General features: G+C 38.6%; 1 protein-coding gene across 4 annotated transcripts; it reads right to left on the bottom strand.

Moving 5' to 3' along the window:
* Nucleotides 1-8,137: 8,137 nt before the first annotated feature.
* Nucleotides 8,138-13,316, bottom strand: HOXB3 (homeobox B3). Of its 4 annotated transcripts, none has more exons than XM_029283056.1 (3): nucleotides 12,842-13,316; nucleotides 12,400-12,409; nucleotides 8,138-8,894 (listed from the first exon to the last, which is right to left on the bottom strand). In XM_029283056.1, exons 1-3 carry the CDS (start codon nucleotides 13,314-13,316, stop codon nucleotides 8,138-8,140), a joined length of 1,242 nt encoding a protein of 413 aa, XP_029138889.1. The 4 variants fall into 4 exon arrangements, with proteins under 4 accessions (XP_029138889.1, XP_029138888.1, XP_029138887.1 ...); XM_029283055.1 differs by lacking the exon at nucleotides 12,400-12,409 and adding an exon at nucleotides 10,789-10,804 and having other exon boundaries at nucleotides 8,138-8,900; XM_029283054.1 differs by lacking the exon at nucleotides 12,400-12,409 and adding an exon at nucleotides 9,222-9,236 and having other exon boundaries at nucleotides 8,138-8,904.
* Between the last annotated feature and the right edge of the window lie 3,050 nt (nucleotides 13,317-16,366).

Below are 16,366 nucleotides of genomic sequence, written 5' to 3'. Positions count from 1 at the left end.
TCAACATTTGATTCTGTTACAACCTTCCAAATGGGAAAAGGATGCAATGTAAAAGAAAAGCAATGGAAAGAAAATGAATGCTTCTATTTATATTAGATTGCTAAAGCATTAAGGTTGGGTGAAAAAATAAAAAGGAACAAATCAGTGTATTTATTTATAAGTTTTCTTTCAGTGCTTGAGTTTAGTCTGCAGAGAAGTTGCCAAATTTCATCTTCAGTTCCCTTTTATGCTATGAATGAACATCTCCTTTCAACATAAAGTCCATTTAGCTGATCATGTTTGATCTAGTTGCATTTGCAGTGCTGATATTAGTGCCATTCATTGCTTTCAATTAAAAATCACTGATTTTGTTGATCTGTCTGGTTCATCTAGAGTGATGGTAAATAATGTTTCGTAGTAATATAGATGCAAGATTGCATGAATTCATGTTTTAGGCCCAGAAACAGACATGTTTGGATCTAATATAACTAACTTGTGATAAATTCTGCCCCAACCCTGAGATTATCATGATAGGTCTTGCTCCAGGTATCCTCACATGCTGAACCCTTAATGGAAGTCCTTCCCAGTTTTGGAATCTTCTCCCCATTAAGATCCATTTGATTCTACTGCGCCATTTGTATGGCTTTTTTTTTGTATGCTAGGCCTTTTAATTTCTGTTCTGCTGCTTTCATTAGATGTATTCTGATTATTTTAAAACTTTGCTTCTTTTATAAACTATTCTAATGGACTGGTATCATCTACTGTATGTGTAGGAACTAGAGTTTTCTTTAAACTGTATGTTGCCCTAAGAGTTATAACTTTAGGATGGCTATAAAGTTTTAAAAATGAAGATCTAAATAAATGTTTCACTCTGGGAAAAGTTAGTTTTATGAATGAAATAAAATTTTATTTTGTAAATCAGTGCATATTTTTAAAAATATAAATATTGAAAAATAGAACTGATGAAAGTCAAGTTATTAAGGATATAAAATTAGTGAATGGTAAGAAGAAAAGTAAATTTATACAATTTTTAAAGCATTTTTGTTTTTACAACACTTGCCATTGTTTTTAATATAGAAAAAAGAGAAGATTTTAAACTTAAATTCTAGTTCTCAGTATCTGTTTACACAAGATTCTGATGTTAGCTTATTCAACTAAATATAGAGAAAAAGTGTTGGAAAGAATGTAACAAGAACGCAGGGGGAGAATATTTTAACTGGTGAAGGTATGACTAAAAAGTGAGCTTTCCTGGGCATTGTCAAAAGTTAGAATCTTCTGGCTAATTAACCTTCATTTGACCTGAATATTTTGAAACAGGCTGCAATAACAACCTTTTAATTCGGTAGGAATTACTTCTGAATGTGGGATTGTACAGTTGCTAAAAGAGCAATATGTAAGTATTAAAAATAATAAAGAATTTTCCTTGTTTGACACATTTAGTCCAATGTGTCTGAGAATATGAGGCACTTCCATATAAAATAATACTGATTTTAAATTTATAATCTGATTCTGAATTCTTGATTTTTGAAAGCCAAGTTCTGAAGCATAATGGGACTTTAGTTATTTGTATATAATAATGGCAGTACTAATATAAGATAAAAAATGCACTATTACTCCCTAGGATTTATTTCTTGTAGTAGCTTGCCAGGAAGTAGGCCTTTTTGCTAGAATAATTTATTTGAGGAAACCCTTTCACAAAGGTCTGAATAACATGGGAGCCAATATTTTAGCTTGGTTAAATCATCCTTAAAATCACAGACAGAGAAATGATAGTGGGGGAGGGGGACATACTGCATTCTTGACTATTGTTGCTTGATCAGATCCCAATCAAACTTTCCACGCTCTTATGCTTTTAAATTACAGCACCACAGAATATTAAATTACTTCTTGGATGGATGAGCATAACCCAGCTACAGCCATGAATGCAAGAAAGGGTGCTTCGGGTCCTTTTAAAAAATTGTTATTTATGATTGCATGAAAGCTTTAATTATCAGTGGAACTTAATATACCAACAAAACAAAATCAAATATTTTTTTAGTTCTCTCCGGCCTGGAATTCATGCCTGTTTGTAGAAGCTATTTTTCTCCTTACCCTTACGTTTTCATTTGTTAAACATAGAGCCACAGACCAATAACAGATGCAAAGATAAGTCTTTAAAGCTGTGAGAATAGTGTTGCTATCTAGAATCTCTCTAGTCATCCTGCTGAAGACAATGAAACTGGTTTGGAGCTCAGTTGGCAGCAAATTGAAATCACATTTATACCGTACTACAATAAACAATCCAATGTAATTATAAAGCAATATGCAGCAGCCTTTCTAAGAACTATGCCAAACTAGTCCTGTCAACTCCGGTAAGAAGTTAATGAAGTGCAGGAAAAAAGTTCTATGAACCTGGCCTATGGTCTCTTTGTCCTATATATATTTTATCTCACATGATACGAAAAATATCTGCAGAGTTAGAGTGTTTCAACAAATTTAGCATATGAAGTGGCTCACATAGCATGTACATGGGTAATGTGATGAGGCCTTTTTTTAAATATGGGCAAATATTTACTTATGGACAATACATTGTAGCAAGTATTTATCTCTGTGTTAATGTGACCAGTATGATTCATGATCACTGCAGTCCAACAAATCAGGTTGGAGAATGCTGTGGCAAATGAATGCTTTGGTTTCTTTCCATAAAACTTTTGGAAGTAACTGATGCTATTGCAGAAAGGACCACAACCTGAATTCAGCTAAGATTGTTCCACCCTATACACTTTATTTCTATGGCATAGGGGAAGTACACATAGTAGCAGATCCATAAAACAGTAGTAGTTATATCTGTATCGGGCCTATAATCAGAGAACATACAATTCATTTACAGTTCATCCCCCTGAGATTGTACAGTCTCAAGTCTGATGTTGGATAATGCCTTTCTCTAAAACTGGTATTAATCAGCTACATCAGAGCAAAAAAATTGCTATTGCATCTGATTAGTCGACCATCTTTTATTCTATAATGGCCAAGCAGATGCTCCCATTCTTCACAAGCAGGACACAAAGACAGAAGTCTTCTTCTATTGTTTTCCAGCACCTGATTTACAAAGATATGTTTCTTCCTATACAGAATTATGACAGACAGCAATGGGTTTAATGGGATGGGAACAAAAGGCATATGATTGTTACAAGAAAAATATAGTATCAGCTCACTAAAACTGATACCAGAATATATAGGCTGTCTTCAATCTACATACCCAAAGTCATTACTGAATTCACTTATTTTCTAGCTTCATGCAGAACATTGAATTTTAGACTAATCCAACAGATTTGGTTCTCAAAATTGTTCATACATAAATACATTCTAACCAAGGTTAGCATATTGTCAACTGATTTGGTTGTGCCTTCCTAATTCACTCTATGAATATGCAATATTCCAGTTAGACTTTTGGGACCAAAGATAAACAGGCATTTTGTTCTGCTGGAGAATATTCCTCTATGTGGGGCCACATTCCATTGCATGGAGTTGAATCAAGCAGTGGGTGGAGCCATCATTCTCACTGCTTCTGACTCACTCCTTTCATTTTCCTTCTTGGACAATAGGGTTGCCAAGGGAAGGGACAGATCTCTTTTGCCCAAGGTCTCAATTGCTTGCTTGGAAAAAGGTTTTTGAAATTAAACTTCAAGGTTAGAAAATTCCTGGAAGTATTATGTAATTCTTTATACCATCCAACAAACAGTGGGATGTGCCACAGAAAGACTACTTCAGTTCCCAACTGCCCTTTCTAACAGGAGCATTAACTTACATTATGTTTTTACTTTAGGAAATATACTGTAAGTGCAGAGGCCTATCAAGAGATCACACAAATAACTCTGAACAGGGAGGGTCATGGATGTTGCACAAATGAAATCCCCACATTGACTATGCTGAATAAAAAAAAATGTTTCCAGTCATAAATTTCCCAAGCACAAAATTATTTCCACTTGCCAAATCCAGTAAAGAAAGAGATTCAGAATGAAATGTTCAACTTCTTCTTTCCCACAAGAGATTTCATAAGTGCAAGGCAAAAAGCTTGACTTCAGTCACAGATGCTATGAATTAAAAATATGCTATAGAAAAGCAGCAGTGATTGCAACTATCTACAAACTTCCTAGTTAATTCTATAGTTTTAGAATCTCTGGGCTTAACAGTTTTGGAGGGGAGTCCTGAACTTAATCCCAGTCCAGTTCTCTTATTGATTTTAGCACATTGATACCCAGCTTTGCAGTGTTTGGGTATCCTCTTGCAGCTCATGCAGGTAAGTTTGGCCTTCTGCCCCCAAATTCTGCCTTGAAGGCCCCATTGCCATACCCCTTCCTAGAAAGGTGGAGTTAACAAAGCATCCTCTTAATAATAATAGCTTTTTTCTTTAGTAGCATTTTTCCCAATTTGAATCATTCTACTGCCATAAAAACATGACATTCTACTTTGATAGAACATTCATATTAGCTCCAGTCTCATAAGAGTTTTGTAAAGAGTAAATTCTCATCTAGGTTGGGAACTTAAAAAGCAGATTAAGTTAAGCTTAATTCTTATCTGTCTCTATTTTAAGGACTTTTCCTCCCTCCCCCCAACTTTCAATGCTCCAAACAGCATCTGCTTCCAACTCTTTTCTTGCTTTACTTAGTGATTTAATTTCACCATAGGTTCTCCCCCACTCACTCTTAATTTCAGTAAGAAAGCCTGTGTGCTTTTGTTATGATTAATCATTTTTCTTTGTTTTCATTTTAGGTCCAATGGCTGTTTAATCTGGACAGCACGTGATCACCCTTCTTTGTATCTGCAGAGGATGAAGGGTAATTTTAATTGGCGTGAGACTACTTAGAACAAGATTTTTCAAGCGGATGGGGGGGAGACTGGGGTCATTGTGGAGGGAGTGGGAGGGAAATCAACTCCCCAATGATTAACTTTTAAAATATAATCAGCTGGGAAAAGTCCTCTTGTTCTATAACCTCCAAAATAAAGGAGTGACTGTCATTACCAAAAGAATAAACAGAACCAAAGAAGGTGGGATAAGACAGATAAATGCCTTTCTCATTAATGGCTAAAAAATGTAGAAATCTAATTTTTTAAAAATTGAACATCTTCATTCTATTTGATACCTTTTTCTTCCTGTTTTCAAATCTGACAAATGGGACAAGAATAAATTAAGAACAGAAAGTTTATTCAAGAATTGTTCAACAGACAACCCTTTCAGCAAAGAAAGAAACTTATCTACTGTAAAGAACAAAGGAAGATGCTTCAAAAAAGAGAAGTGGTGGTGAAGGAAGAGAATTAGTTGGGGTGGGGATTAGCTAGTTCTTCTAACTGAGGACTATACAATTACAACCTGATTTCATGCCTCCAGTAGAACTAAACACATTATTTTAAGTACGAAGGTAACTACTGGCCTTTTCCCTAAATTACAATAACTAAAACAGAAGGAGGAGAGAAGGAATAATGGAAAATAAAATTTGGTTGTACAATGACAAAGAAAAGACACCATAGTCCTTTATAACAAGTCAGTACTAAAAAAAAAGTCCATTTTCCTTATAAATACATAAATGTTGGGGATAAATAATGCAACAAAAGAAAAAAATAGTTTAAAACTGGCTATAACCAATAAATATAATATAATATAATATATATTTATATATTTATATATATGAATGTTTACCGGAACATGGCACACCTTCATTGAAAATAGTATTCCAATGTGTGTCCTTCAAATGTTGGTATATATAGCCATTAAAATGTAAACTCTAAGTGCAAGAAAGAATGTCAGGCCAAAGTAGAGGCACCAATAAAGGAATCCTCTCCCCAAAGGATCCTTTACTTTGCTTCCATTTGGAGGACATAACAGTTTCTGATCAAATATACCCTGTTTTCACGTTCAAGAGAAGTTATGCAGACAAATGCAAAGACATATGTGAGAGAGTCCCACGGTCCTTAACCGACCTTAAAACCAAAATCATAAAGAAGGGTAGGTAATCATTTTGATGGGAAGAACAAAGGGGAGGTCTCTATTTTTCTCCTTCCAGATGTTAGATTTTTTATTTGTGTAAGCAAACTCATTTTTGCTGTTAAATTTACTATTTAAATTTAGAATTAAAGAAGATGGAGGGGAATATAGCAGTGAATAATTTGTAAAGATGTATTTTTGTAGATAACAGTATTGGGTTAGTGATACTTGACAAGGGGGTAGGGTAAGCCTGTTCAACAATTTGCATATGAGTGGAGATACATTGAGAAAGGAAAAAGACAGTTTTCCATTCAATACCTTAGATTTCTCTTTCTTCTTTGTAAAATAAACCTTTAAGAATAGTGGTAGATTAGTATTTAGCTAAGGGGAAAGGGCATAAATATAAGAAATATTGAGGTGCATTCAAGATCTAGACCAGATCTTTTTGTGCATGTTATATGAACTTTAAAAGAAAATGTAACAGAAATTGTCTATTTCAATTGATTTTTATGATTTGGAAGAATCAGGACGTTTTTATACATTCAAACATTTGTGTTGAAACCTCAGGACAAATAACATGTGTGAAATACAAATCTGAACAGATTCTGAAAAAGACTTTTAAAAAGGGATGAAATTCACTAGTAACATCTTCCTTATCAAACTTATCAAAATGAGTTTGACTGAATCCCTCTGTGTGTATGCCTTTAAGTGTATGTTCCTGTATGGCTGATTGTCTCCAAACACCTATATACGCTTCTATAATTGTAAACAAAGTATTTGCATACTTTTAAGAAAAGAAAATACTTGAAATGAACAGAAGTAAATTCTACAGCTAATAACTTTCAGCAGAGAATTCTCTTTCACAAATTGCAATAAATAAATGGTATGTAAAGTTTTTTTGGGGGGAGAGATTGTGTCAGTGTTTTAGCAGGTCTTTTTCATGGGGCAGTCTTACCCATGTTAAAACCCTTCCTATCAAATTGGAGTCTTAATGAGCCTATCAATAATCTATATTTAAGGAACCCATCTAATATGCATAAATAAGCTGTTGTTTTGTGATCTGTATAGGACATATACATACAACTGGAAAATTTGCTCCTAATCTCATTAAGAATCCTTACTGCCTTCATGATTGGGAATGCAACTTGTGAACAGACAGAACGGTGACTTCTTTTCCCACTCAAATTATTTCAATTCCAATGTGGTAGAGATTTACTTAGGAGTAATTAAGATTTTAACAGTTATGAAAACAGAGTGATAGAACAGTGATATGCATCTGTTGGTGTCTAGATGATCTAGATTGCATCTCCCACAACCCTTTTCTATTTATTAACTTACTAGGGCTGATGGGAGTTGAAGTCCAAAAATGTAAAAGGAATGAAGTTAATCTCCTTTTGTATATATAGTGAGCTGGGGCAGTTCTTCAGCTTTTCTTTAGATTGAAGAAATGCTCTACTCTGCTTATGGAGACTTAATATCTCATGAAAATGTGCTGCTCCATTCAAGATGCTATCATGAGTAGTTAAAAACAGGTTTCCCACATGCATATTCATAAAACCAACAAGAGTTGTGGGTCCAAGAAAGCACAAGTTTACTCTGACCCCCATCTCTGCTTCCTCTGCCTAAATTGGACTAGAACACAAAAGATGGAATGTGCTTAAGATGCATTTCTCAAAATAACTTCTCACACTGAAGAAAAAGGAATAGATTCCTACAGCCTTATAGACTTTTTTGCACTTTGGTGTTACACTAGTCTGACCATTCTTACCCTGGGCTTACAACAGGTCTTTTAGAGCTCAGCCAGGGCTGATCCCCAGAATCTGTTCATTTTAATCTAAAGACTGTTATCTCAACCACATGAAGGGCACTAGGCTGTCTGGTGTTTTCACCTTTCTTTGAGAGGGGAGTATACAGAAATACTTCTACTCCAGAAAGTATGGCTTAGCCATAAGTCTCCTAACCAATTTTTCATCCTAGGATCAAATCTAGCAGGAATGGCAAGACACAGCATGAATAAACTGTGCCCCTGAAACAATAGGTTTGGGTTTCATAATGGGTTACAACACAAATGTTTGTTTGTTTCTTTTTGCAAAAGAAGAGGCCAGGATTTAAACCACAAGTCTGTCCCCTGACTCACCAATCCCACATCCACTTCCTTTCTCTATTAGTTCCCCACTGAGTCTGCTCTGCTCTTCATCACAGATGGGTCAGCTTGGGTGCCTCTTGGATTCTACCCTGAGTAGAAGCATGGTGGGAAGAAAGGTCTGTATAGGTTGGGTGAGCCTCACAAGGCCCATGGTGCTGGTTGGAGCCCATCTGGGGGCCCCCATTGTACTCCATGCTGGGGGGCTGGTGATGTTGAAGGGGGTTCAGCCCATAAAGCGATGAAGCAGAGTTGGGCATAGAATCCACATAATTGCCACCCACGTAGACTGGGCTGCCTTGCATATTGGGGGGGCCATAGCTGCCACTCCCATTACCCTGTAAAACATGAGGATCGTACTCAGGTGCCGTGTTGGCATACTTCTGTTGGCTGGGGCATCCTTTGATGGGGTTTTGGTAGGCAGTGGGCATGGCATAGGCATTCTGGTGTGGTTTGTTGAAAGAGGGCGGAGATGGAGCTTCATAGTTTGAAGTCATGGGGTGTAGGGCATTCAGAAAGCCTGCAGAGGACTGTAAGGCTTGAGGAGGGCTCCCTGTGGGGGAAGGCCCCCCAGAGGATGACCCAAGGCCTTTTGACTTCTGATCCTTTTTGTACTTCATCCTCCGATTCTGGAACCAGATCTTGATCTGCCGCTCACTGAGGTTTAACAGGTTGGCCATCTCTACTCGGCGTGGTCTGCAAAGATAGCGGTTGAAATGGAATTCCTTCTCCAGCTCGACCAGCTGGGCACTGGTGTAAGCTGTGCGGGCCCTCTTGGAAGCTGAGGAGCCTGGAGGGCTTTTCTCGCCGCTGCAGCTTTCTGGAAAGAAGGTCGGGAAATGAAATCAAAGATAATTACTTACATGCAGAAAATTGAATGCACAGGCTTCTTAATAAATCCTCCTATGGGCGAGAAGGCTACACTCTCCCCCCCAGTCCCCACTCCATAATCATGTCATTTATTAAGAGTTCTGTTCTCCAAAGCTGCCCCACGCTTTATGAAAATTTGATCATGTCATGCAGAAAAGAAATCCAGGGCAATTTATTTGGGAGTCGATTATTTTGAAGCAGACCCTTTCAGAGGAAATTATGTGGGCGAGGTTAGCAAGGCAAAATGAAGCACCTAGGTATATAGACCTGCCCTGCCTGTAGCTCATCAGGTCTGCTAGTCTGAATTAGTCCACAAAAGTGGATGCCTGCCTGCTTTGAGAGATGTAACTGCTTCCAGGGCACACACACACAAACACACATAAACCCTGCACTTTTGAAAGGGGGGACAAGCCCATTGCAAGTTCCCACTTATTCAAAGGGAGGACTGCACGGGAGAATTTCTTGTTGGATTGTGTCCAAAAAAATTTATAATCAAAAGTGTAAAAGATGTATTTAGGAAAGGGAAGCAAGCTTTCTATACAAATCCATATTCTGATATTTACCCTGTGCTTTAAAGTAAATGGGAATTGTGTTTGTTTTTTAAGGAGCTGGGAATTGCTCACCAACCCTCCAATCCTGACTTACAAAAAAGATTGACTAAAGACTCAAGCCCAGGGTACACATACAAAAGAATAGGTTAACAGAGAATTTAAGGCAATGCAGCTGGACTAATCATTTCAAACTGCAATAGGGAGAGCCATTAATAATAAATAGCCCCCTCCCCCATTGTAGAAATCCTTTTTATTCCCCATCAAAGAAGCAAGTGTAATATGGAAAGTCTTTTTTCCAAATGATTTCTACACACAATCTGAAACGGAAAAAAACCCCATTCTATTGCTCAAGAATTTACCACCCCTTCAACCATACCCCTATTCTCTGCCTTATTTGCGAGTGTTTTGCACTGTAAGAAACTTCTTCATCATCATCATTTTAGCCATTGTCTATCCACTGCAGGATGAAATAAGAAACCTATACCCCCAAATATGTGTAAACATACATATATACAAAGATACATGGTACCTGGAGGAATCACAGATAATTTGAAGCCATAGTTAATATCTGTTAAATTGGTAACATTCCCTGCACTGTTCTGATGTATGGTAAAATTCCTGTGTTCGTGCATTGAGCAGAGATGTAAAAAAAAAAAGTGTAAGAGTTTTAAGAAAATGATTTTACATGGAACAAAATCAGGATTTGAGGGCGAAGTTGATACAGATTTGGTGAATGCTGGTGAGAGTTCACATGCCCCTGAAGCAAGTGGTTTATGAAATTGCCTTTAAAAAATTCTCTCTTTAAAACATACTTTTCAGTAAAGGAGGAAAGCTCTTGCATTTAGTTCTGAATCATAGGCATGTGTGAAACTGAATCTAATTCATACAGTTGTTATTTTAGGATAGGATTCCATCAATATTTAGTCAATGCAACATTTGCAAATTTTTATTCAAAAATTTAAAGATTATGCAAGAGGAATTACTATATGAAAATCAGGATATAATATGTCCCAGGGGTTCCCAAACCTTTTGTTTTCACTGGCATATTTGGAATTTTAAAATACACTGTGGGGTGCTCTCTTAGAATGGTTGCTTGGGAATTTATTCTTTCCCCAAATGACTGCCATGGGGAAAAACAATATGGATTTATCAGAATGCCACCTACCCCTCCATCCAGTGTGGCTGTTCCCCTGTAGGGTGCTCCCTACTTAATATTGTTTGCTATAGGTCCTTACTCTGGGCTAGTGGACATGCATCCAGAAATAGTACTGGGCTGCAGCCACCTATCATTTTTATTTTCTTAAAAAAATTTATAAAGCAACCTAACAGAGTCCATTGGGGCCCAAAGACATTAGAGTTAATAAAGGTGACGCTGGAGGATGGTGCTTTGCTCATGCAGCATGCCAATTTCCAATTCATTTTTAATTGAAATGTTTTTTTAAATGTAAAAAGTCTATCAGATGTGATGTCTCCAGGCACATAGATGCCACACTGGGATTCCAGCTATTGCCTTTTAGTAGGACCATATTAACATGCTCAAACATATTAATCTGGTTGCTCTCTTAATTCAAGCATGACTTAGCTCTATACCTTTTGTGCAATAACATATTCATGCAAATTATTCATCCAAATTAAATTGTGGCATAGTACACAACTTTGAATAGGGATACTGATTCAAAATTACTTAGTATAGCAAATTGGCTATAAGAAGATTAATCCTCAAAAAAAAATTATTCATATTAGGAAGGAACATCACTGACTTCAAAGAATGTATACCTAAAAAAAGAACTGTAACCTAAGTATATTTAGAATTGAGTTTTAATGACATTATTCTCACTTGCTTCCATTTCATTTTAGGATCTTGACACCAAAGTGTTTAGAAATGAATCTGGAGCCATTGACATTTGTGGCTATTATAAACTTTGTCCTCTTATAAAACCGGTTATCCCCAATATCAAGCAAAAAACCTCCAAATAAACCTATTTTCCTACCAGGCAAGATTTGGATTAAATGACTACATTATACATGGACAAAACACATTTTATACAGTATTAGAAGATGGAGATTGGGAAACAGTAGCCTTCATGCCTGCAACAAATTAGACAATCTCTGCTGGATATTAGTGAGCATCCATGCTAAACCAATGGCATATAAAATGGAGTATAACAGACATCTCAGGACTTTGATGGAAATACGTTTTGTCAGGTGTAAAAAACAGACATTATAACTGGAGACCATAACTCAGCTTTGCCCAGATTGTCTGGCTTGAAGAAGACATGTTCTACATCCAGCAGACTGAGAAAGAAGATGACAGGGCCCTATAGTGGAAGGGTGGATAGAAGCCCTTTGGAGAGTCATCAAAACCAGCAAGATTCTCTGTCATGAGACAAAGATAACTGCAAGCTTTCGGATTCAATTGTATTTTACCTTCAGAGAAGAGGTTTATGTTCTTTTTTTTTTTAATAAGGAGCATTACAGAATGACCATCTCACCTGTAGAAACCTACCCTGCATCCAACAGCTGGGACTAAATGGAAGTTAACTTCTGGCCATCAAAAAGGGAAGTGTTTTGAGTCCCAATTTTACTAATGGCAGAACCAGAGAATTACCTCAATATAAGTAGATGATACTAATACTCATGTGTAATTAGTATCCAAATCCATATCCTTTGAAGGAATGGAGGTAGGAAGGAGGTTGAACTTATTAATACATATAACTGAGGTGAGGAACCTTTTGCTCTCCCATTGCCACCTTTAGCCCTTCTGTCTTCATGCACAGTTCACAAAATCATTCCTACTGCACCCATACTTTGTTCTATTTCCCTCCTGGCACTCTCAACTCTGTCTCTGGGATAGATTCCTGTCTTTGTTGCAAGCCATTTCTCACTTGAATAACAAGCTTTCCCCTCAAGATCCAATTTCCAAGCAGATCCTTTTTCTCCCATATCTTAATCACCCACTTTCTTCTAATCCAAATATGTAAAATAAGATGACTAACATCACCATCCTGAGCTAGCATGATTCTGCTGATGTGGATTGTAGTTCCACCCAAGTTGCTGCCCCAACTTAAATGATGTTCTTCTAGACTAGAGCCAAGCAGGCTGGCTCCCAAGCCTAAATCCTTCAGATGGGTGGGGTGGGAGTGTTGGAGAGCATGGCACTACACACATAGTGCCTGGCATTGCCGGGGGGGGGGGGAGACTCCCTCACCACTTCCTACACCCCATCACCAGCTTTCTATAACTAAACTGGGCTTGCTTGTGTATGTGCCAGAGAGGGAGTAATAGGCACTATAGGTGCATGGGAAGTGTGGGGCTATTTCCAAAAGCAGAAGATACCTGCACAGGGGGAGCTGTTTTTCTGCTTGGCGTTTTGCCTCGACTCTTTCATCCAAGGGAAAATCTGCTTGGTAAGGGCAGCGTTACTAGAGGCCAGGCTGGATTTGCTGGGGACACTTTTGACCGCCCCCGATTGGCTATGGTTATTGCTGCCGCCGGTGCTGTTGGATGTGGTGCTGCCGCTCCCGCTGGTGGCGGTGATGGGGTTGCTGGGTGGTGAGACGGGCGGGGGCGGGTGGTGCTCCTGAGGCAAGCTGGGGCGCAGGCAACTCCCGTTCAGGTCCTTCGCCTTGGCCAGCGGGGCCGCGTTGCCCAGAGACTGGAGGGTACAGGCGGGCCGCTGGTAATCGCTCTCCACATGAGCCGCGGGCTGGAAAGGCTGCGGAGAAGGGCCCTCGTAACCGAAGCCGTTGGCCCCCGGGTAGGAGTAAGCCCCAAAGAGCGTGGAGGTGTCGTAGTAGCTGGTCTTCTGCATGGCTGGGGTTCCCCGAGGCGCTCGCTCGCTGCTACCAGGCTCCGGTTGGCCTTCTCATGGAAGGACATTGGCACCCCCCGGGTCACGTGACAAGGGGCCTTCCCTTCCCCCGGTGTCTTTTGGAAGATGACCTGAAAGGTTAGAAGGCACACACAATGATACGGCTCGGCCTCTGAATCCATCTTAGCGGTTGAAAAGCGCGTGACATGAATAGCTGGCCGGCTACGGAGGAGGGCCGGGAGCGGGGAGCAGATGCCGCCGCCGCCGCCAGCAGCAGCTTTTTGCCGGGTGCTCTGGGATGTACCTCGCCTCTCTCCACTGGGCTAAGATTTCTAGATATGCACATACAATACACACACAGAGAGAGACACAAACAAACATACACACAAAAAGGGGGCTTCGTACAGGCGAACCGTTCACCAAATCGATTCCTCAGTGGCGTTTCCCTCTTCTGTTGTTCTAAAGTTCAATCGTTTTTGTTCGTCTGCTTATTTATTTTAACTACACCATATATGTGGTTCCTGTAGACCGAGAAAGAAATCGCTGTCGCAGGATTTCTTTTAGATCGTTCAACTCAATTCTCCAAAATCTCAGCCGTGGGTATAGTCCAACTACCTCTCTACACACTAGACTTTTCACACACGCGCGCACACTTGCTCCAATGCAAGGGCAAGGTATTTTATTTCCACGTGCCAAGGAAGTGAATGGATCTCAGTCTCGCTACCGCTTATTTATTAAAGGGACTGAATGAAGACGAAGAAAACAGGGACGGGAGGGGACTTGGAAGTTAAAATTCCGGAAATCTGTGGAATTTACTTCCACATAAACTATAATCTGAGGTGGAAAGTCACTTGGAAAATCTATTCGGAATGAATTTTAGTAGCATTTGCATAAGCTCAGGCATCCACATAGAACTACCAAGTATTTCTCACCTGCAAAATTAAAATATAACATTTTCCCAATTCAGGATTGAGAACTTTTGGAAAAACAAACCTAAGTGCAAATTGAATAAAATTATATTTAACCGTACCTTTAAATGCTTCTGAGGTTCAACATTTATCATATTGAAAATATTTCCAGATTTGATTTACTTAATCTGCTGCTTTCAAAAGGGGAATGAGTTCTTTGATGTTGGTTCTTTTGAAGCTGTTTTTGCAACCCTGGCTGCGTTTGAAATTGGCTGTGGAAACTCCTTTTCCCTGAGTCGTTAAAATTTTGTCTTGTTGCTGTTCAAGGTGTGAGCTGGCCTCTCTCTTTCCTAAAGCCCAGCTACAACCCACTTCTCAACTGCTCTTTGAACAAAACAAATCCCGTTTTTTTCCTCACGAAACCATTTGGTTCCTTGCTTTTGTTTCTCATTTACTTTTATGTTAGAATTTTATTTTACTTAAGATGGGAGCTGATATGCTTCCCAAAGAAAGGGGACTCCTTTCACCGCTAGGAAAAATAATTTTATAAATATAATAAAAGCTATAATGCATTTAATAGAGCAAAACATGCATCTATGGAAAGGAATTCTCTTTATTTCTCTTCAACCCTTCTCTGCTTCATTTCAATCCAGGTAGCTGTATTCTATTTTCCTTCCTTTCTGGCATAAACAATAGTATTGAAGGCACCACTCAGTTCTTCCCATTGTCGGGGAACAGCAAATAGACCATAATGATTCAATTCAAAATTTACGGTATATCTCGCCTCTTCCTCTTCATTCTCTGCCCTGGCCTGGGAACTGTAGCCATTGGTCTCTAGAGGCATCTAAAATCTTCCCTGGCCAGGTGTTCCTGGAAAGAATTAGGGCAGCTGCCCTGCATTTATTCAGCACCCAGGAAATATTTCTAGCATTATAATCTAGCATTGTTCTTCAAATGGCTTGAAGAAGACAGAAAAAAGATTGTCTGATGAAAGCAGAAGGTTGAGTACCCTAACTCAGCCATTATTATCTTCTCTCTAGGCCCCCGCGGTTTGTTTTGGATTGGATTTTTTAGGAACGCTGGAAGGCCTAGAAGAAATAGGCACCAAAGGATTTTTGCTTTTGTTGGCTTAAATTAAGCTGCATCTTTAAAATATTAATCTCTTTTCTACCCAAAAAAGGAATCCAAAGTAGTCTATGCACTCAGTAGCTAACATTTGGATCCCTTTTTGTACCTCATCTTTCAACACTTTCTAAATGTCGGTCATTTGTCTTACTCTAAGACGGATGGAATCGTAAATGATTTACTCCAAGGAATTGTTGTGGTAGTTAAACACATGCACACATATACATACAGAGAGAAATATCCATTGGAATAATGAATGAGAAATCAGATCATGTCTTTGCAATTAGTTGTTGAAATGTCAACCCACAACCCTGAAGTTGTTTCTTGCCAGCTTGGAAGTTTCATTTTTATTCCCAAGGATATTTCAAAACAAATGCCTCTTTTCTTAAGGACTTTTATAAACTATATTTAAAGAAACAAAAACAAACTGAAGAGTCCAAAAGCTTGTGATAAAATTGAAGGAAGGTTGTAAGGCCGAGGTGGAAGAAAAACATAACCTTTTCCCCTTTAACCTCCATAATGGGTGGGAAAAATCATAATTATATTACTATGCTAGAATAAAATTAATCAGCTTTTTTAATGATAAGTATAGAACAATATAATAATTCAAAGTAAAAGGCTACTGTATTCATTAGAGCCTAAATTAGAAAAAAAGGAAGGAAGGAAGGAAATAGAAAAAAACCATTTGACTAAAAAAAGGAAGGATAAAGAGAAGGAAAATAAAGGATTCAAAATAGCAAAAAGAGAGCAAAAGGGGGGTAGAAGAAAAGGGGAGGGAAGGGAAGGAGGGGGAAGAAGAAGAAGAGAGCATGCGAGCGAGAGAGAGTCGCTGCGTGGAAGGAAGCTTAGAGCTTGTGAACTCTTCATGAACCGCGATGCGAGTCATACAGCTATAAATCATGGAGACACGGTCTCCGCCATTCACAACTGATAGCCTATTTCGGTCCACCTTACCTTAGCCTCTGACGAGAGCAGCGCGGCGAGCAGACATAATATATTTTCGCAGCCAGCAAGCAA

Source organism: Protobothrops mucrosquamatus, unplaced genomic scaffold (genome assembly GCF_001527695.2).
Source record: "Protobothrops mucrosquamatus isolate PMUCROS unplaced genomic scaffold, P.Mucros_1.0 scaffold10, whole genome shotgun sequence".
Taxonomy (NCBI): domain Eukaryota; kingdom Metazoa; phylum Chordata; class Lepidosauria; order Squamata; family Viperidae; genus Protobothrops; species Protobothrops mucrosquamatus.
Note: the sequence above shows the minus strand (reverse complement) of the source record. Positions and strands in the feature narration are given on the sequence as shown.